Source organism: Musa acuminata, chromosome BXJ3-4, assembly GCF_036884655.1.
Source record: "Musa acuminata AAA Group cultivar baxijiao chromosome BXJ3-4, Cavendish_Baxijiao_AAA, whole genome shotgun sequence".
Lineage (NCBI taxonomy): Eukaryota > Viridiplantae > Streptophyta > Magnoliopsida > Zingiberales > Musaceae > Musa > Musa acuminata.
Window position 1 is genome coordinate 39,893,322 of NC_088352.1, and position 21,579 is coordinate 39,914,900.

At 41.1% G+C, this 21,579-nt stretch overlaps 3 protein-coding genes and 1 long non-coding RNA gene across 5 annotated transcripts; 2 read left to right on the forward strand and 2 right to left on the reverse strand.

Annotated features, from left to right (window-relative positions):
* Positions 1-400: 400 nt before the first annotated feature.
* On the reverse strand, positions 401-10,860 carry LOC103983228 (probable methyltransferase PMT27). Of its 2 annotated transcripts, XM_065149360.1 has the most exons (11): positions 10,706-10,859; positions 7,919-7,954; positions 6,607-6,801; positions 4,334-6,422; positions 4,102-4,251; positions 2,768-3,038; positions 2,568-2,678; positions 2,315-2,489; positions 1,289-1,561; positions 1,005-1,199; positions 401-912 (listed from the first exon to the last, which is right to left on the reverse strand). In XM_065149360.1, the coding sequence occupies exons 4-11, from the start codon at positions 5,972-5,974 to the stop codon at positions 696-698; spliced, it is 3,033 nt and encodes a 1,010-aa protein (XP_065005432.1). In that variant the 5' UTR covers positions 5,975-6,422; positions 6,607-6,801; positions 7,919-7,954; positions 10,706-10,859; the 3' UTR covers positions 401-695. The 2 variants fall into 2 exon arrangements, with proteins under 2 accessions (XP_065005432.1, XP_009398710.2); XM_009400435.3 differs by lacking the exon at positions 7,919-7,954 and having other exon boundaries at positions 10,706-10,860.
* Positions 10,861-13,828: 2,968 nt separating this feature from the next.
* Positions 13,829-14,939, reverse strand: LOC103983227 (MYB-like transcription factor ODO1). The gene is made up of 2 exons (XM_009400434.3): positions 14,648-14,939; positions 13,829-14,534 (listed from the first exon to the last, which is right to left on the reverse strand). Exons 1-2 carry the CDS (start codon positions 14,908-14,910, stop codon positions 14,048-14,050), a joined length of 750 nt encoding a protein of 249 aa, XP_009398709.2. The 5' UTR covers positions 14,911-14,939; the 3' UTR covers positions 13,829-14,047.
* Positions 14,940-17,546: 2,607 nt separating this feature from the next.
* Positions 17,547-19,331, forward strand: LOC108952641 (uncharacterized). Its single transcript, XR_001977690.2, has 3 exons — positions 17,547-17,652; positions 18,871-18,904; positions 19,014-19,331. It is a non-coding gene; the product is annotated as an uncharacterized LOC108952641 (long non-coding RNA).
* An 841-nt stretch (positions 19,332-20,172) lies between these two features.
* LOC108952585 (FCS-Like Zinc finger 1) lies at positions 20,173-20,970 on the forward strand. Its single transcript, XM_018824898.2, has 2 exons — positions 20,173-20,421; positions 20,505-20,970. The coding sequence occupies exons 1-2, from the start codon at positions 20,309-20,311 to the stop codon at positions 20,686-20,688; spliced, it is 297 nt and encodes a 98-aa protein (XP_018680443.1). The 5' UTR covers positions 20,173-20,308; the 3' UTR covers positions 20,689-20,970.
* The last annotated feature ends 609 nt before the right edge of the window (positions 20,971-21,579 follow it).

Consider the following 21,579-nt stretch of genomic DNA (forward strand, 5'->3'; position numbering starts at 1 on the left):
AAAACAAGACAAACGTGACCAGGAAGTATCAGATGATAAGGATCACCAGCTAAAATGTACTTTGGCTCACATACATAACCTTCACAAATCTGGATAATATAATGCGCAAGTCAAAGAGCCAGCTGTAGAGGATGCAATTGCCCTAAGCAAAACAAATATCACTGATAACCAATATAAGCAAAAATGCTCAAACCATCTTTGACTATTAAGGACTGAAAATTAAAATCCGTGTGTTTGAGTTGAAACATCTGTTATTGTGCTAATAAACATAATATGCTTTGTTCTTTTGTTTCATCACATATGGAAGCTTCTGATTTCTCTCCTCTTATTTGAGCTTGCTTTCCTATTTACATGCTTATTCTCTTTTATGCATACTCCTCAAATAATGACATTTACAATATAATCAAAACACACTCAATTGCATAGAATCTCCAAACTTGATTCCAGAGAAGGCACTAGGTTTAGTGGACACCAGACTCCTTAGGAATGATGAGGATTAAATAAACTGATTCAAATAGGTCCAATTCTAACCCTACATACTATGATTTACATGTACCTGACAAAATGACAGCAAATGAGAAACTTAAAGGCTTCAGAGAAGAAAAGAAAATTGATTACTTTGGTAAATCAATAAAAATCTGCTACGGGTGGAGAAAGTGAAGAGTGGATGGCACGTTAGAAGCTGGAAGCTCCACTCAAGCTGAATCAGTTAGTTTCTCAGGTCGCCACTCGGATTTCTCTGCACAAAGTATTCCCTCTTGATCTTTCGAAAAGGTCAAACGGACTTCCCAGTGCAGTGATTTCAGTAGACTCTCAACTTCACTTGTAGTGACAGAATCATCACGAACAATGATTTTACCACCTGGCCTCACTATCCTATCAACCTCGGCTATCAGAGGCAAAATCTTACACCTGAAAACCAGTAGTAGTTTCTGTCACTGCACCAAAATACTACTTGTACAACAATCACAGTGCGAAAAATTACAAGGATGACAAAAACTGACCTCTGTTTTATCTGAGAAAACAAGCGATCAGCATGCAGCAAGTCATAGGATCTGGGATAGGTGCTGAAAGATTCACACCAGTCATGATAAATTCCGAAAAGCCCACGCTCGTATATTATGGGCAGCGTGTCAGGGTCATCAATATTCACCACATTCATGACCCAGACCTTTAAATCTTTTAGTGCAGCTGCAAATCTGCAAGCAAAGTAAGATTTTGTTGAGATGGAAGGTGGAATGATTCAAGAATTGCTAAATAATTCATAATTGTTCAAGCCAAATGGTACCCTCCATAGACTGCTCTCATGTCCATGACATTTCTCACGTTGGACCAGCGAATGCCAAAACCAGTGAGATAAGATTTTGCTACAACTCGCTTCCAGTGTTCATAATCTGATGTGAAATCAACAGGGGCTGGCTTCCCGTAGATTCCCATCTGAGAGCTGTTTAACCAGTAAGGGGGCACCTGCAACCGGCGTGGCCATTCTTTGGGCCACCGTGACGCTCTTTCAGATCCATCAACCGGCACTCTATGCATGCAGGGTTTTAAGGGTATGTGCCTGAGAGAAATAATAAACAAGAGCTGGAAGAAATTAAATGGACAAATTTAAGGCGAATACAATTTGTGCACTCTATGGTCAGTCTAGGGGGTTAAGAGCAAGCTTACCCAGACATGTGTGCTAAAAAAAAAAAGTGAAAACAGATCATAATAAAGTTGTGGTAGTTCTGTGGAAATGTTCAACATGTAGAAGTGAGATCTAATCAGCTGTCAGCTTAACCCAAGTTTTAACACATCTACACAGGTTAAACATATAAATTTATCAAAATTTAACATATTATAAATAAATTCTCAGCCAATGTTTCATGCTCTAAATATTTGCTTCAAACTTCTGGTAATGGGATCTTGTGGGTGGACAAGATGTTTGCAACTCTGGAAGGCAAGTTTTCATGACTGCTTTAAGCAATCGCTTCTGCACCTTTGTGAGTCAAATGCAATCAGCAAAAAACACTAGGGTAGATCCCAGAGTTGATAGCATTAGTGAAATAGGAAGAGCTCAAATTTGCAAAAAGATTTTATTTGAAAAACAAATTTGCAAAAAGAACTACTTGGAAATTGATCAGATCACAGTACACAAAACAAAAAAGCTAACTTGAGAAAAGGTTTAAGCTTCTAATCTGCTTCAAGTTTACGAAATCATTGGTTTACTACTTTAATTACAGCTTGGATGATGCTAAGAATACTAAAATGGACTTGATTGCAATTTGTATTCAAACTAGAACAATAAGTAAAGAAGTTTCCATGGTAATCTTACCAAGCTGCGTTTGGATCATCCTCATCCTTGCACATGGGTGGACTATGACGCTTTCTATTGTCATAACACTCATTTGAAATAGGCTTACGATAGAAGGCAGCTGCAACAGAATTCAATTTGTCCTTCTTGACAGCAACAAGGTCCCAGCACATGGATATTGTAAGAGATTTCATGGCTGCAACAGCAAAATAGCACAATACTTATGTCAGCTTGGTTTGATGAAACAAAAAATGGCAATAGCTTGAAAAGCAACCTTTCCAGATATCCACATCTTCTTTCAGTTTCTGATAAACCGGTGTTGCTGACCAGACAAAGTATCCTCCGGGTCGCAAGACTCGGTTTAGTTCCAACAGAAGAGTACCACCTAGGATGCAGTTTGAAGACAAGTCTTATCAAGCAAACTGCAACAGGATCAAGATAAATATTGAAAGCACTGAATTCTAAAAGAGATACCCTCTGCATGCCATGGGACACGGCAGCGTGCACAATGCACAACATCAAAGACCATGCTGGGAAATGGCAGACGCTGAGAACCCATTACTGCAGATATTGCTGGGATTCCTCGCTCCAATGCAAACTGAACTTGAGCTTCATGTTCATCTTTTGGAGCAAAAGACATTGTAAGAACGTCCCTCTCAAAGAGATAGCCACCAAAGCTGGCCACCCCACAGCCAACATCTAGTACCACACGGCTCCGCTTTCCCCAAGTAATATCACGTACTGACTGCAACCAGATCAAAAGATGCTATAAACAAATGCAATCAGAAAACCGGAACTTGATGAGGTCAACTCCCAAGTCTCATGAAATGGCATAATTATGGTTGATAATTGATAATCAAATGTAACAAAAACAAGCTTTTCTTTGTTTAAAAACAAAGGTACTAAGCCCAAAGATGTAGCAGGGAACCGGTGACCTCCTTAGTCACTATTGATGTTCATACCATATGTATTCATTTTTTTTTTTTTTCTTCAACAGATTAAACTGTCCAGCCCGGTCATAAACATGCATCATCCAACTTCTTATTAAACATGGAGTTGGTAATAATTAAGCATATAGTATGATCTTCTGCAAACCTAAGCTTCACCCTTTCTTCGGAGGTATTAAGTTCCTGAGCCAAGGCAAGCCAGTAGTCTTGCAGTCAAATGCTAAAGCTAGTTAATGGAAGAACTGAACTGATTAATGGAGGAGAAACCCTCTCATTGTCCTGAACTTCAAATAGTCAAAAAGGGAAGCTAAAAGTAGTACCATAAATATATAACCAACTGTCTCTAAAGCAGTAATGTTGGAGGATAAGATGCATGCAATTGTAAAAACACCGAAGGCAGGAAACGTAAAAAATTCCCAGATGTATTTCCATAGAATTTAATAGCCATTTCTTGAGGAAAAATCCTTTTTTTTTATATTTTAAATTTTTGTTAGATAACTGAGTTCCCCCAAACTATTCCCTGGTCTCTTAGGTACCTAGCCCCTGTGAGAGTAAATAGATTCGTTTGGTGGCTCATACCTTGGCCCACTTTAATCCTGAAAAAACAATCTTACTGTAAGACAAAGGTCCACCCAAGTATCAAATAAGCAACCTTACCATGGGATAAATTGCACTCTGATATATATTGTAAATTAATCCTTATAATGTAAGTGCCCCATGAAGTAATATTTATAATGTAAGTGCACTCTGATTATATAAAGTGTAAACTTTACTCGCTGGCGTAGGATGTAATATTTCTCAATATAATCAGACAGAAAGGATAAATGCTAGCACCTATCAGAAGGAGAAATCTGAACTCACCTGCTGGATGAAATCGATATAATGAAGTGCCCCATGTATGAACTGTGTTCCACCACCAGGAAACGTGAGGTATTCTCCTGTGACTTTCACCCAGTTCTGATGACCCTTCACTTCCGCAAGCTTTGTGCGAGGCACATTGCTGTACCATATCTGCAGAGGACATCAATGGACATTCATAATCAGACACTGCCACAAAAATGTATAAGCAACAAATTTTTGGTATCAGAATTACCCTGTCTCTACTCTTTGGCCACTCGATGGATCGCTTGTATCCATCTGGAAGACGCACCAGGCATGTCGGTCCTTCCTCTGGGCAGTGCCGCTCTCGGTGTTCAAAGTGTCTGAAGCTATGTAGCTGCTTGATGGCCTTCTCATTGTCAAGACAAGGGATGTAGTCAGGGCCAGCAGTGACATTGCAGAGCTTCCACTCCTGTCCAAGTGAGTTCCCAGCATTCCCCTCTGAATCGCTGCCTTCGCTCAAATTCTCCTCTCTTCTCCTTTCCTTCTCGTTATCGGAGTGGTCGGCCTGTGTCGCCCATGGCATCTTCCTGTCACCGCCGCTGTCCTTAGATGCATCTGACTGTGCCCTGTCTGACAGAGACTCACCTGCATTAGGGTCATTCAGTTTCTCGCTCTGTTGTCCATTGCCTACTTGTTCTGAGTCATTGGTGATCTCCTCTTCCATCTGTCGTTCGGATTGCGGCTGCTGCTGGTCGTTGCCACCTCCTCCTGTTTCTTCTTGTTGCTGGCTCTCGTTTGATACCTCCTCTGCTTTCTCATCAGACTGCGTTTGGCTCTCATCAACCGACTCTTCTCTCTGTGGTTGGTTCTCATTGGTAACCTGCTGTATCTTCTCCACTTGGTCATGGTTCTCGTCAATCTCAGGCTGGCTCTCCTGCTGATTCCCTAGGCTGTCACCTTCAGTCTGCTGCAGCTGCTGGGATTCTTGCTGGTTCTGCTCGCCCTCACCACCGGGTAGCTGCTCGTCGTGCTCCCTCTGCTGCTCTTCGTGGGTTTGCTCCTCTTGACTGTCGCTCCCAGTCTGCTGCTGCTGCTCAGGTTCTCGCTGGTTCTCCTCGCCCTCGCGGCTCGGTAACTGCTCGTCGTGCTGCCTCTGCTGCTCTTCGTGGATTTGCTCCTCCTGGCTGTCACTCCCGGTCTGCTGCGGCTGCTGGGTTTCTTGCTGGCTCTCCTCCCCCTCGCCGACCGGTAGCTGTTCGTCGTGCTCCCTCTGCTCCTGTTCATGGATTTCCTCCTCGCTCAGCCGCTTGCCGTCCTGTGTTCCTCCGTCCAAATCGCGACCCACCAGCCGCTGATCTCCGCCACGATTCCCCTTCTCTCCCTCTTCCTTGTTCTCTCCGACCGTCTGCTCCTGGTTCTCTTCATTGCTGCCGTTTTGGGTCTCCTCCGCCTCCTGCGGACGCTCGAGTTCCTGCCTGCCTTTAGATTCTTCTTCGCCTCCGGACCTGTTCTCGTTCTCTCTACGGGAGGAAGCCGAATCGATCTGGTTCTCTTGATCCGAGCTCGTGTCCCTGGACTCCCCAAGGGAGGAGATCTTGGAACCGGACCTGTTCTCGTCCTCGCCACCGTCGTCACCTTTAATGGCGTCCTCCTCCGCGTCCGGAGGAGGGTCTCTGAAGGCGACGATGCGAGAAGCGCCAGACTTGGAGGCCGACGAATACGAGGAGGAGGAGATACGAGAGCTGGTGTCGGTGGTCGCGTGAGGCGGGATGACGGAAGAGGAAGACAGCATCCACACTCCCAGTATGCAGAACGCCACGAAGACCACAATGGTAACGTAGTAGGAGAAGGACGACATGGACGACGACGCATGGCGCTTCCCCGCCCGCGAGCTCTTGCCAAAGCCAGCCATTGCCCCGCTCCTTCTCCGCCGCGCCTGCCTCCGTCGCCTGACACTCGCCCTAGCCCTTTTAAGCCCAGGGAAGCGGCGGGGGCGGAGGAGGGTGTTCAAAGAGGACAGTGGAACGGTTCAAGTCGAGATCGCGCAGATCCCTCAGCGTCGGAGGCGGAGGAGCGCGGCGGGATCCACGCTTCCAGCAGTAGCAGAGGAGGAGGAGGTGGTCCAATCACGGCACTTCACTCCCTCCCCAGGCTTCGCTCACACTGAGACAGCTGCTAACTTTGTGCTGGCGAGTAAGGACGACAGCGGGGCGACAGACCACGAGATCGGGATCCGGGGATTGACGCGTTCAACTCGGACCGGGTTCGATCCGGAGAATCGGGATGGGGTCATGGTATGGTTCTCAAAAATCAGTTGGGATAGAGGTTAAGATCGGGTCTTTTTTTTTTTTATCTCCATCCTGCAAAAGAAATAATTAGTTATGATATTTTTCGTATTAAATAATTCATTTAATGTCTGTTTTCTAAATATGATTGGTGCTTGTGTTGGTTAAACGTGCATTTAATATTATAAATCATTTCAGATAGGTTGTTCGGCATAAGGATGGAGATTGGTGATCTTAGAGCCAGTCAGATTCCACTTACCCCGGCCCCGTCGATGGGAGGTGAAATGATTACAGGGGGGGGAAGACGGTGAGACTTTGCAGCATTCTGCTTGTTTGTGTGGATTGGAAGGGAATAAAGTAGTCCATGTTTTCTGCTCGGGGACCGGAAGCACTCGCATTAGATTTGCATTGCATTTTGCACCGTCTTTTCTGACCTTCGTTTCCGCTGATATAACTGCAAAACACATTTGATAGAGCCAAATTTATTTTATGATATTTTTGATAAAACCTTTATCAACTAAACTAGTTAATACTTCAAATTGAGCATACCATAGAATAAGAAAACTGAGCTGTATGACATGATGGAGAATAATTCTTACTATTGTGCAATGCACCAAACAGAATCAGAAAATTAGAGTTCTCATACAAACCTGCATGCATGCAGAAAATACCAGATCATCATGGATGAAGCTTATAATTGGATATGCAGAGTGCATAGCGACAAAGTTTCGATCACATCTGATTTTACTTCCTCATCACACAATCGAAAATTCTGCTCCAAATACAAAACGATGCGAAATGTCCAGAAGTATACAGCAGTATGAGGCTCTACAAACCACCTGTGTCATTTCTCCGATACTTCTACCACCTGATTCAAGAATTCTACAATCTGCCGGCACACTCACTGAAGATTGTGGTCTAAGAATGCATCCTTCAGAGAAGGATTTCAAGTTTTGCTCTAGTGTTGTCACTAAAACAAAAAGGTTGCGGGTCATCAGAGAGACAAATTTAACGGGTAGTAAGAGCGATTGTAAAGAAATTAAGCTTAAATAATTTAAAACCATCACATAGAGCATTCCTGCTAGCTATTCAGGCTACTTGTAGAATTCACAAGGATCTTCTTAGTCTATATACATTTAAGTAGATGTTTTGTCAAATGGCTATAGTTCTTACTCGAAGTGCTTGAACAATTTCCTTTTTTGCTCTTAGTGGTCCGCCACTAAGATACTCAACAAGGACTAACTAGTTGCCAAGAACCCCACCTCCTACAGACTTCCCAAACACACACACATTCTAATGTGTCAACTATAAAAGATAAAAGGCCCCAAATCCTACTGTGCATATTAAGTTTCTTCATAAAAGCATAAAATTCTTCAGATGCAACTTCTCCTTTTGATATCAATGATCTTCAAGGAACACATTTTGATACCATTAAATAAGTTAATCAACATCCAAAAGAACACAAGGTCACGAACCAACTTAATATGAGGTTCATTTATCTGAGATCACTGCAATTTTCAAAAAATACTTTTCAAAAAATACTTTTCAACTTAATATGAGGTCCAACTCACCAGTGGCTTTGGGCCATGATGTGCCTCCAGCTCCATCTAATTGACACAACTTAATGAGATGATAAATTGACATAATGTTCCATAAAACAAACTTTCAAAAACATGTGTAAGAGATATAGAAACAGCAAAATGACCAACTAATAAGATGTAGTATAATAGTTACAGTTTATTGGTCACACAAAAAAGTAATTCAATCAAGTTATGAAAACAATCTCTTTGCTTCCACAGTCAAAGTTGCTTACATTGATTCTCGTCAGATTTTGCACTAGTGATACCTTGCACATAGGTGCCTTTTTATTAAAAAGAATAGTCTTGCCTCTTCTATCTTGCACTCTAAAAAACTAAAGAAATATACAGAGTTAAAAAAAAAAGCAATTGGATAATTATTTGAAGCTTAAATGGTTTTTTTTTACCTTCAACAAGAATAACACTTGAAAAACATGTATTGATGTATAAACCAGGTCCATCATATATAACCTACTTAGAATATGTTTTGACAGTTGAAGTGGTTTAACCAGTATCTAGCAGAATAGCCAGTAGTTGTATATCCCGCTAAAACGAAAATGGTTAAGGATTTCAGACATCTAATTTGCTATTTAATCACAAAATGAAGTCTATATATATTGCACAAACAAAAGAAACTTGCTTCCCTAGCATCTGCAACTTTGGATATATCAGTTAGACAGTCTACTTCTGCAGTCTTCATGAAACATTTTGTGCATCTTTGTTGACTGCACATGTCGCTGCCCTCTTGTCCATTAAATTAAATTGTTCAACATTAATAAGGAAACTGAGAATCAAGATACAAGAAAGTTATGACAAAAAATTGACACTCGCATCTGCTATGCAATGGGCCATAGAGGAGGGGGTCTCCAAGAAAACAGTACATCTTAACTGATGTCACATTTGAGAGGCAAATACCTTCTAGGATCTAGACAAATTTATCATAAACAATATGAGGCCTGGGGTAAGGTTTCACAGGATCTGATAGGCAAAGACTTCTTCAGATAAAAAAAGATAATATAGCCATGTACAGATGCTTTGATGTCTGCTAAAAAGTGACCAAACAATAATGAATTCTACTCCCACAACTATCATTTCCTTTTACTTGATGGTTCTCCCTACAATTTTTCTCTGATCCTTTTTCAGATCTTAATCAAGGAGAGCTTCCAGCAGAAAATTTTATCTTATTCACCTCCTTGTAAATTCCAATGAGATGATTCTTTCTTAAAGTCAGGCAAGAAAACACTTTTCTCACCCAGTCAATCAACATCATTTACATCCAAACCACTTCTAGAGAGTTACAACTCTGTGTTGTTGATAATTCTAGTAGATCTCTGCACTCCTTGTTCAAAACATTTTGTTTGGGAACCGATTATTACAAATTATTCATGTCACATTCACCTTATGAACAGAAATCCTCTCTGATAACCAATACACTTAATCACATAACCAACTGATCCATAGACATTTAGAAATGTTTCTAACAAATTAGTAACAACTGCGGTAGTCCATAAATTCATAAGCAAACAGCCATTACCAAGACATACTTTGATCCCTCTTAGGTGGTAAACCGTGAAGGTCTAGCATAAATGGCAAGTATTCATCATTGAATATGCAGCAAAACTTCTAGTGGACTTACTTTCTTAGGCACTCAGCAGATTTTATGTCAGCAATAACTTCCAAATAACACAAGCAACGAAATTTCCTGATGGTTATTCAGAGCAAATACATCTACAAGTCACATGAAGGATGAAAGAAGATCCAACCATCAGGGCGACTGTCACAGGGAACTTCAAATTTCACATATTCTACCATACAGATATGCATAATTGCTAACTTTTGTTCCTGATGTACCAAACAAAGAGAGTTCAGGAAGGTTACAGTAATATGCTAATGTCAAATTGCAAATCCAGGTACTTGTTGTCCTTTTTTAATGGCAAAAGTTCCAACAACTGACAACTAGTCAGCACATTGTATTGTGAAACTTATAACTTAGTTAGAACGTTATTCCTTTAAATTTTCTCCATGCTTCATGTAACAGATTATCTCCATCTCATCATCATCATCATCATCATCATCATTATTATTCTGCAAAAGATAAATGACGAATGCAGGATTCGAGCCCAAAATCTTGCAATATACTGTCAAAGTCTTTACCATCGAAAACATCAACTCTTGCTTTGTTGCACTTTACGTTCTTCAAATACACAGGACAAAAGTTTCTACCTTAAGCATTTTCTTCATTTTTCATTAGATTACAGAACACATATCTAACACTTTTGAATTAAATTCTTAATCATTAACCACGCTTTCAAGTTATTATGGTTATTAACATAAACCAAGCATTTCTTTTTCTTCTTAATATTTTGATAGTAATTTCAAGTCATTGCGCAATTTTTCTGTAAACCATGATCAAATTCCGAAAATATCCCAACCGCCGGACATATCCACTATTACAAACGCCAGATGGTTTAGATCAAGAATTGCAGGACGGATGACGCCATTGTCATGAGTTGCAACACCCAAATAGACGAAAGTGATCCGAACCTGCTTCCGCACTTCTTCCGAAAGAGGGAGCAAGCCATTCCGATCTCCTCTTTCCAATCCCAAATAGTTCCCCAATGTCTTCCCCACAACTCTACATCACAACTCTGTCGCGTATTATTATTATATTGAGCACCATCTTCAGGGAAAAACATCAACCAAATGCGACGGAAAAGGCTAATTCTAACCCTCAGCATTAGGGTTTAAGAAGATGGGACAAAGGTAGGAGGCCGGCCGCACCTTGGAACAAGACGGCGAGCGCCGTCAAGCGGTGATCGGAGCGGCCGATGCCACGGTCGCTGTCGCGGAAGCGAGGCAAGAAAGAGTCGGTGTGCTTTGATCCCGAGACCTCTCTCCCTCACCGTCGTTTCTCGGGCGGGAGAAGAACCCCATCAAGGAAGCCGGGAATCGGTGTTTCTTGAAGCCTTGCTTGGGCCTCTTAATGGACCTAAGAGACCTTTCCAGCCCATCAACCCATTTCTTGAATGTATATATATATATATATATATTCAATAAGGTTAATACAAGTGATAATTTGATCTGAACGAGTCAGCTTTCATGTTGGATCATGAGCTCAAAATCACCATATAGTTTCGTCGTGATTTAGGGTTAATTGAAATCTATGATACAAGAAACTAATTGCCTATAAGAAAAGTACTAACACTCAATTTGTGACCATCAAAGCCTCATCCTTCATATTTAGATGATTTGTACTTTGATTATGAAGCAGTCCAAGGATTCAAATGTCTTTCTATCATACTCAGCCATTTTCTTTATTTATTAAGGGAAATGGTGTTTTGAGTAAAGAAGCTGATTTTATAAAATTAGGCCACAATTATGCTAACCACATTAACAAAAATAAGGATTAATTGCATTGCATTGTGTACATTAAAAAAAAATGCAAATCAGACACTGGAGGGAAACACCTTTTAATACTTTCCACTAGCAGAAGTCCATTGTACCTCTAATCCATTAAAATTTCAGCATTGTCATCTAACAACTGTTGTGATATATCTGTCAAGTCAAATAGTTTTAGATTGAGTGAAGAAGAATTTTCTTTTTGGAATTGATAAACAACAACTGAGTCTATTGACCAAACAATTTTTCTAACCAATCTTCGAACTCTGGAGCAGTTCGGAAGAAAAGCACTGCATGGTTAGGTAGGTAATGCTGATATGTGTGCATCAAAAGATAAACATAATTGCTGGAGTACAAAAGTCTGCCATAAAAATTTCCTTGCTTCTCTACTTGCAAGCTCAGCATTTTACTTCCTATCATTCAGTATGAAGAAGGTCAGTCTACAGGCAAAGGATTGAATCATTTTTGCCTTTTGCCTTTTGACTGATTGTTATGTATCCATTTTCAGGATCTTGCCTTCTTTATTTCTTCTTTCTAAACATTTCAGAGGTGAACATGGTTTTAGTTTCTTCCACCTTGAGTTCTGAAGTGGCACCATTGAGCTGCTTTTCATATTACTGTACCAACCAATTTACATGTCACAGAAGCATTTTCTCAGGAATGCTAAAATGGGCAATGCTGCTAGTGATGAATTATCAGGCTTGTTGGTGATTGAACTTGGCAATCTAGGCTCCAAAATTTCCCATTATGATGCAAAATGGATCCACATGCTCTTCAGAATCCTCTTAAAAAGAGTTCTTTTCAGTGTATTTAGTTTTACATAAGAAAATGAAATGGCAGTATCAGTATGTAGTTACTGTTGCATGACTTGTGGTCTTGATTTGCTATCAAAAGCTCCAACAATTCATACCGATACATGAGTACCATGCATCTACTCTTATCCTAAAGTGGTGGAAGGAGAAGAAACTGGTTGCAGATCATTCTAAGTTGACTTCTTGGGTGGTGATCATTCAATCTTTTGGTGGGGGTGCCAAATAAATTCATCAACTCAACAAGTATATGCTTTGAAAGGGTTCACCAACCAACCTTGTCTTTTTATTCACCTTCCTTCTGAAACTGATGTGCTTTCATTCAATAACAGATGTCCAGGTGCAGATGGAAGAAAATTTTCTCCTGGCTGCTAACACGCTCTTTCTTCCCTGTTGCTATCCATTTCAAGCTGCAATGTTTTGCATGTGTAAGTGATTCTGGAGTTCCTTCTTCCATTCCGTTGCCATCGTTTTCGGTCGCTGATTCAGCTCTGTCCAATCCTGATAATTAAGTCCTTTTCAGGCTATATCATAATATGTCCTTTGCAAGAATTATTGTCATTTCTACTTCTGAAGAATGTCATATTTTTAAGGCTCTTACTAATCTTCTCGCAACTGCTGATGCATCAAACAGACATATAGAGCCCACTCTTTCAATCAAAACCAGAGTTTATCACATCGACGACTACGTTTTCCTACCAAAGCAGTGGAATCATCCGTCTTGCTATCAGTCCTGAATGTTTCAGCAGGTCCTGAAGCATCAGTGAGCTGTACAGTTTATCATTGCCCTTCACTCTCAATATTTGGTATTTGAAGTAGGTTTCAGAAGTCAGCTGGAAGTCTCTGTTGATGCTAACCACTCCATACACGTGGAAACTTTAAAACTGGGAAACACCTAAAACTACATCTAATACTACTAAATCACACCATCATCAAAGAGTAAAGAGATTTGACCAATGTAGATAACTAGTCCCCTTAATTCTTTAATAGTTTGGTGGAGAATATGATGATCTAGTCACAGTATACAAGTCCAACAAGCTCGTTTTGCTTGCAATTAGCATGCCAGTGGTTGAGAAGAGCATACAGAATGAAACATACTTTGTCTCCAACTCCTGCTTCTCTGTCAGTGTGGTCAAAGTAATTCGTCTTAGGCATGAAGAGTGACCATTAGGAGAAATTGCTGAAGCCAGTACTAATAATCTGTAGCCCTTGTGTTGTCATCCATAAACTTAATCTGAATCATATGAGCAAGACTCCCAGCTCTCACTGAGCAATACTGTGGGTGTTTTCTGAGTTCAACATTAGACTACCAAGAAAGGCTCAGTTGATTCCATGGCTTGGATCTTGTTCAGCCAAGACTCATAGTAGACATAGAACATTCCTTGCTAATTCCTGAATTCAATGCCTGACTTCTGAAGGAAGAGCAAAGAGCTACAGCCTACCTGCCTACAGCTTTGAAAGTTGGAGACTTGCTCGCTAAGATACATGTTCCTATATACATATGTATACAGGAACTTGGATGTGCTAATTCTTCATGTCATCTACTGTCTACACCATTTGACATTTTGTGAATCTTGGCCAAACATGATAAGAAAGTGTTTGATGCAAACAGAAGAAAAGTCATGATATAGCTTTGATGTTGGTGGAAGCCATACCAAAATAGTCTTTAATATGCAAAAGAAAAAGTAGTATAATCTTCATATAATTATGATTATTATTTGTTCCAACAAATATATCTTAGCATAATTGTTCCAGAAAAAGCATCATATGACATGCTTTCTCTGAGGATCAAAGAGAGGGAAGAGAAGAACACAAAAGGAGAAGTAATTAAGACGACCGAGCTTATTGTCGATGGATGATCTACAATTGAGTGCACTACACGGTGCACTACAAAGCTACTCCACTTCTGCTTCGCCTACCTTCTCGGCAAATTCTCCGATCCCACATCTCCCTCTCCGAAATCCTGGTAGTCCAGCAGCCACTCGCAGCACCCTTCGTAGTCCCACGGCACCTGCCCGGCGGCGGCGATGGCGCCGTAGTTGTCTTCGTTGCCCGGAAGCTGCCACAGCTCCTCCAAGAGCACTGGCGCGTCGTCTTCCCACAAGCAGTTCATCAGAGGAGGGTCCGCGCTGCCGGCGCTGGAGCTTGCTTCCGCTGGGTCCTTGTTGTCCGAGGAAGGGATGTGGCCTTGGTTTCCTGGCGACTGGAACTGGTCTGCATCGGACTTGGAGTCGGTGGTGACGGTGGACTGTGAAGCTGCGTGGCTTGCTTGCCGATCGAGCAGTTGATGAGTGACGGGATCGATGCCCCTCCTAAGAAGCTTTTTCTTGATGTGTGTGTTCCAGAGGTTCTTGATCTCGTTGTCCGTTCTTCCCGGTAGCATCGCCGCAATCTTCGACCACCTGCATGAGTGTTCCACGGGCTTCGACTCTATTGTTATGCGTGCGCGTGCTGTGACTGCATTCATGAGACTACGACGCATGCAAACACTGTGAAGAGGAGGAGAAGAGAGAACCTGTTCCCGAGGCGAGCATGGAGATCGATGACCAGCTGCTCCTCCGCGTCGCTGAGCAGCCCTCTCCTGAGGTCCGGGCGCAGGTAGTTCGTCCACCGAAGTCTGCAGCTCTTGCCGCACCTTAGCAGCCCGGCAAGCTTGGGGACGGCGCGCCAGCAGCAATGGCTGTTGGCGAGGATGAAGCCGACGAGCTTCTCGTCCTCCTCCGCCGACCATGGCCCCTTCTTCACCCCGAGCTTGTCGCAGCACGGCCGCCTCCCCATCCCTGATCCCCCACCCCGACCGCGAGCATCCACCAAACCCTGGTATTTAAATCACTTACCACCACCTCTCTCTCTCTCTCTCTCTCTCTCTCTGTGCAAACAAGCCATCGCCATCGAAAGGAGCCACGCAACTACAGTAATGAACTAACCTGTGCTTTCTCTGCACTGGAGTGACAGTGATGGTCGTCGATGTGATAACCAAAGTAATTCTTCCCTGCAGGGAATACTCTTTGTTGCAATCTTACTCAACTTTTCATGATTACCAGCATCATCATCCCTGCACCGATAGATCCATCTGAATACAAGTACACTTATCGAGTGGATGGATGATCTCACCTAATGCCTCATTAGAACATGCGTGAGCATTGCGTAGAAGCTACGTTGGATGTCACCACAGGGATTAGCTTATAAGGTTGAGGTGTACGTCATGTTATATACGATAAGGACTGTCTCCTCCATGCGATAGAACTTGGAACTCTATAGTGGTCGATCCGTTCTACTTTTGTGATCCATCCTAACATGATTGCTCACTGGAAGCATCTGAAAAATGGAAGATCAATATGCATTTTTTTCCTCGCAGAAAAGAAAAGGGTAGTATAATCATGTTTATTCGCTATCACCTTTTACGATTTAAATTTTGACATATGGATTTTAATTACTAATATTTTTATTTTTTTCAAATCCAAAATTTTATGATAAACTGTCAAAGTTTTTACTAACCGAATTACTTTAATACATTCAAAATATATTTGATAAGGTTTTGAACCCTCAACATTCAGACTGATTTTGGTCGCATCAACATTAAATTATAATAAGATTATTCTCCTAGTGAACTTAGATATTGTTGTATTATGAAAGTTTTGCTGAGAAAGTTCTCCAGATTAAACATTTTAGCCTATTTGATTAATTTTTTCTTCAATATCATTGTATTTAACATATATTCTTCATGCGCTCTCTCTCACATAGGGTGACAAATAGCGTAACCTCAACATGTAAATCTTAGATTAATGGGGGATATATTAATACAAACACGTCAATTTATTTCAGCATTGTTCCAGAGACACTTAACTACACATATGCATGCATGATTTTTGAGGCGTCCCAAGAACGCATTTTATTTTGACGGATACTAGCCGAATCACATCGAACAAACACTAGGCAGCCACGGCCTTGGCCTTCGCCGCCGCCTCCGTGCTCTTCTCATCGGCCTTGATACCCTCACTCTCCTCGGTGGCTGTCTCAACGCCATCCGCCTTGGCCTCGCTCACCTCGGCCTCGGCTTCTTCTTTGCTCTCCTCCTTAGTATTATCATTCGATCCGCCCGGAGCCTACGCAGGCATACATTAAAGGAGATATGAGAATATGCAGAAAGGACGAGTGAAGAGAGACGATGCAGTACTAGTGCACCTCGGTTTCTGGTGCCTCGGTGACGTCCACGGCAGCGGGAGTCACGTCGGGGACGACGGGGATGTCCTCTGGACCCGTGCCGTCGATGTCCTTCGGCTTGCTCGCACAGCCACCCATGATGAACACTGTGGCTGTGGGGCTGTAGGATGGCTGGCTCCGGGGGCGTGTGAGGAGTGGTATGTGTCAAAGGAGAGGAGGTGAGGGGAGATGACGACCGTGCAGAGGTATATATAGGGATCAGAAGGTGGTGGTAGCGAGGAAATGGGCGGTGGCGAGCAAGAGGAGGGAGAAGACAGCGGCTGTCAAGCCCTATGCATGTTGACCCTTTCTTTCTGGGGTTTGACCGAAAAACGAAGATGTAATCAACGTTACGAATATGGGCAAATTAAATTAAGGGTTCGAATTATGACATGAGAGTTTGAGATAAAAAATGCGGAGTAGACAAATAATATGTTCGTTCTAATTCTAAATTACCACAATTGGCTCCAATTATATTAGATAGCATGAAAGCATCCACATCATAAAAAAGGTGTATTTTCACATACTTGGATGTGTTGCTGAGTATGTTTATTTTGGGTTTATCTAGCGATATCATATTTAAATTTAGTAAAGGAGACAATGGTGGATTAAATATAACGTTTCGGATAGGATGGAATTGGATTAGCTTCGGATACCAATAACAATAATAATAACATAATAATGATGATGATGATGATGATGATGATGATGATGATGATGATGATGATGATGGTGATGATAATATCCGAATCCTCCGTGACATATATGTTTTTATTTTTCGTCCTTAGCAGTGGACGATTATTAGAAAATTTCAAATATATTTTTTTTTTTAATTTTGAAGCCTGTCTGTCAGATGTATTAAAAATAATATCTTAGGATGAATATAAAGTTAAGTAAATCATTTTTATACCAAGAATTTAGGAATATATATTTGCTTGACACATTGGAAGTAATTAATAGTAGCATGATTATTTTTAAGCTTATTATTTTTTCAAAAATAATGATCATACGAGTTATAGATAGAAATTCAAAATAATCAATAAAATAAATTGAACAATCATTTAAATTAATATTTGAATATTTATGTTAAAATTTTAGAAATGGTGATGATATTAGTAATAATAAAAAATGTTGAGCTACAGAACACGTGTCAGAGATATATGAGGTGGGCTAAATTTGGTCCGGCCCAATAGGAATAGGAAGATATCACAGAGAGAGAGAGAGAGAGAGGAGGAGAAGAGAGATGATATACCGGAAGTGATATGGGGAGGCATCGCCACTGCCAGCGTCGCCGGATTCTTCGTCTTCGGATGTAAGGTGAGTCGTCTGCGCCGCTTTTGCTTGTTCCCCTTTATCCTCCAATTATCCGCTCCTTTTTTTTCTCTTTATTTTTATTTTTGTCATGATCTGCATATTGGAAATATTGGAAATTATGTCGTCAATATTGGAAATTTTCTCGAAAAAATGGAGAAAAGAGAGGATTTTGTAGGGCAATATAATGAGGTTATTGTCGATCTTTTAATATTTTTGGGGCAAATAATGATATGGAGATGTGTGATCTATGTGAGAAACGAGTGATCCAAAGATCCACTTTTGTTCTCAATGGACAGTCATTGTCATTCATTGGTTCGAAGAGCTTGGAAATTGGGGGAATGGAGCTCAATCTATGGCCCACTGGGAAGAACAAGAACCTCACCATGTTCATTCGCTGGGCATATTGAAGAAACAAATGTCTTGACGCTTTGATGACTCAGTTTTAGACACTCAAGCAGAGGTTGAGACACCTCCTGGAATAACTCTTTAGATATAATACTTCTCTTACAGGATCTACAGTCTCCTCATCCATGTGTTTTTCTTTTCGATGTAGTATTCATCCTTCCTAGATTCTGTGAAATCTTATACGTATTTACTTCATAAGTTTAGTGAGAGTCTTATACATAATTACTCCTAAACTAAAACATCTAAAATGCATATTTATGACCTAATCATAATAGGTTCATCTTATCGATCGCTTTGGTACAGGATAAAATGAAAAGGTTAGCGGGAGCCTTATACTCGGTAAGCCTAATTAGGATATCTAAAATGTTTGACTATAAGCATTTATCTTCTTCAATTAGGTATCATCTCGATATAGGATAAAATTAAGAGTTACTTGATAAGCCTAAACTAGGGCATCTAAAATGTTTAGCCATAAGCTAATAATAGCAATTTCGATATAGGATAAAATGAAAAGCTTAGTGAGAGATTTATCACAGTTACTTGATAAGTTTAAACTAGTATATATCTAAAATGCTTAAATATATAAGCTAATAATGATAGGTTCATATTATCCTATTAGGTATAACAATGGTATATGATAAAATGAGAAAAATTATTTAAGATGGTAATGATACATTGTTTTAACTTTATACACAATCATATTTTTCCTCTTATATGTTAACCTTCTTGTTTGGAGAGAGATTCATCTCTGTTTGGCCAATTAAAAGAGGCATTTCAATCTAACTCTTATTTCTCCCTCTTCTCTGGCTGCTACAGGCTATCAGCATGGCAAACATTTCTACAAGTTATTGTAAGTGCATGTTTAGGTGAATTTGTGATCCAGTCTTTTAGTTTTGATAAATTCCTTTTTAAATCTCAATGAGCTCATGAATAAGGTGGCCTTGTCATGGAACTTGCAGGAGAAGTTTCAAGAGTATCTGTGCCCTGAGAGTGAAGGGCTGTGACTGCAGGACAGGGCCATGGTTGAATCAAACAGAGCCAGAATGAGTTGAAAAGAGACATGAAGCTAAGATGTGCAGCACTTTGGTTGATGCTTTCTTTCTTTTGTCCCACTGTGTGAAGTTTCAAGCTAAGATTATTTGAAGCTTCAGAAAACAAGTCTGACTTGTAGATTTGTAATATAAAGCTTCAGATGTTTTTGATTTGTCACACTTGTCTTTGCCACCTGACACTTTGGCTCATTTTCCTTAATTTTTCATAAATTCATTATATGTTTTTATGAAGTTGACAGTTGAACTCAATGGATTAACTGCTCCATTAATTCATTCATTAGATTTATAACGTTGTAATCCGAAATAATTGTAAAGGTAAGATTCGAGCTAATAATAAATTTATCATTTCATGGAAGCAAAACTAAAGGTGTTAAGAGCAAGGTTCGTTGTACTGTACCAGCGTTTCGACTCGGGCTCGGTACGATATGATATTGATGTACCGAGCGATAGTGTACCGAATAATTTTATATCTTTTTCATACTGTAGTAGTGCTACAGTATGTACTATAGTAATGTTACAGTACCGATCGGTCCGCATATCGATAACTTGTTGGACCGGTACGTACCACCCGATACAGGTGGTACACTTTGGTACGATAGATCTTGGTTAAGAGTTCGGATAAATGTACCTGCCTTACTTAAATGATTATAATTATTAAAGATAAATTATCCTAATCATGATTAGGATTCTTAAATATTTTAATCGGGTGATTAGTAATCTACAAAGGCTTAAACTCATAGGAACGATCCGATACATACTCCAAAATGTCTTCTCATGATTGAGCATGACTTTTGTTACACTCACCGTAAAGTGAGACGGGAAGAATCTCATCACATCCACCATGTTTGGCTTTGTCCTAACTCAAAGACAAGTCGAAGCAACTTGCTTCGGCAGCAGTACAAAGGACAGGACAAACATGAGGGGCGTGCAATCTCATGTAAGATAAGGACGCCGCATGCAGCCATCCGCTTATTCTCGGTACCAAACGTAGAATAGAATGGCCAGGTTCGGATCACCCAGCACAAGGAAGCCAATGGATTCGCGAGCGCTGCCGCCAGTTTCCACCCCTGGTTTCCACTCCTTCGGCCTGGATTACCGTAGCCATTAATAGCCTCCTCGGCCACCTCCCTTCCCAAGGCCAACAACGTGGTCTGTCACCCACTGGAGGTCGAGTGACGAAGAGTCTCGAAACGGAGATCGATATGCCGTCTCCGAGGTTCTTCTTCGTCGACGAGGGACGGCGCCAGCACTTCCTGGGCGCCTGCTTTCTTTGTAAGAAGCCCATCGCCGAGAACGAGGACGTCTTCATGTACAGGTTCGTCTCTCGTCCACCTCGTGCTTATCTCGAAGCAGCTTTTGGGGATCAGTGATTGATGGGAGTGGTTGTGTGTGTCGCAGAGGGGACACGCCCTTTTGCAGCACGGAGTGCCGGTGGGAGCAGATGGACATGGATGAAGCTCTTCAGAACGAAGCGAGGACGCAGTCACCGCCTCCCGTGAAGCGCAAGCCGAGCTTGATCGTTCGCTCCGAGTGTGATGAGAACCAGTTCGTGTCCGATGCTACTGCAGTTGTTGCTGGCTAAGAACCAGCAGTGATCTGTGGGCGAGAAAGCCTGTTGTGGCTCCATGAGATCCTCCTCGGATTCAAGTCCAAGTTCATGTACCTAAGTTGGAACAAAGCTTCCAGGAGAACAACAAAAATCCAAGCAAAAGAAACCGAGGATAACAAGAAGAGAATGAGTGAGCTGAGTGAAAGAAGACTAGAGGAGATGTGTTTTGTATGGTTATTATTTTCTTTTTTTTCTGTCTTTCGGGCTTGATGTACAAAAGAAGAGAGATCAATGTTTCAATATCTTTTGTGTGGATTGGTTTTGCGTCCCCCGAGTTCTTTAGGTTGAATCTTGTTTCTAATGTTCAAGTCACACAGAGCTGAAGGAAATGCGTGGAGGATAGGCCGTGGCAAGGCCACCGTACTCAGGAGATCGTATAGGGCATATATATGGGTTGATATGGCGTCGATGGAGGATAAATATATGCTTTCTACAACTTGGAAAATGTATGGATCTTACTTACACAATCTGACAGCTGCCTGGAATTTGGAGACGTTCTTTCGAGTCTTTTGATATGATTTGGATAAGAGGGTTAATCCAAATGACCCAAACGGATAGGTGCGTTCCTTTTCCTTTTTCCTTTTGAGATGATGGATGTCCTCGTCTCGCTCTCTCTCTCTCTCTCCTCTCTCTCTCTCTCTCTCTGAGCAAAAGGCTATAGTGATAGACGTCGGAGAGGAGAGAGCGTCAGACCAACAGCAAAACACACAGAATGATCAATTCAATGGCCTCTCTCTCTCTCTCTCTATCGGGGTAATTACATATTATCTTTATAGTTAATTATATTTAATATTAATATATTAATATATTGAAATATTTAATGATCATACTGTCTCACGTATTATCATATATAAAAATAGTATT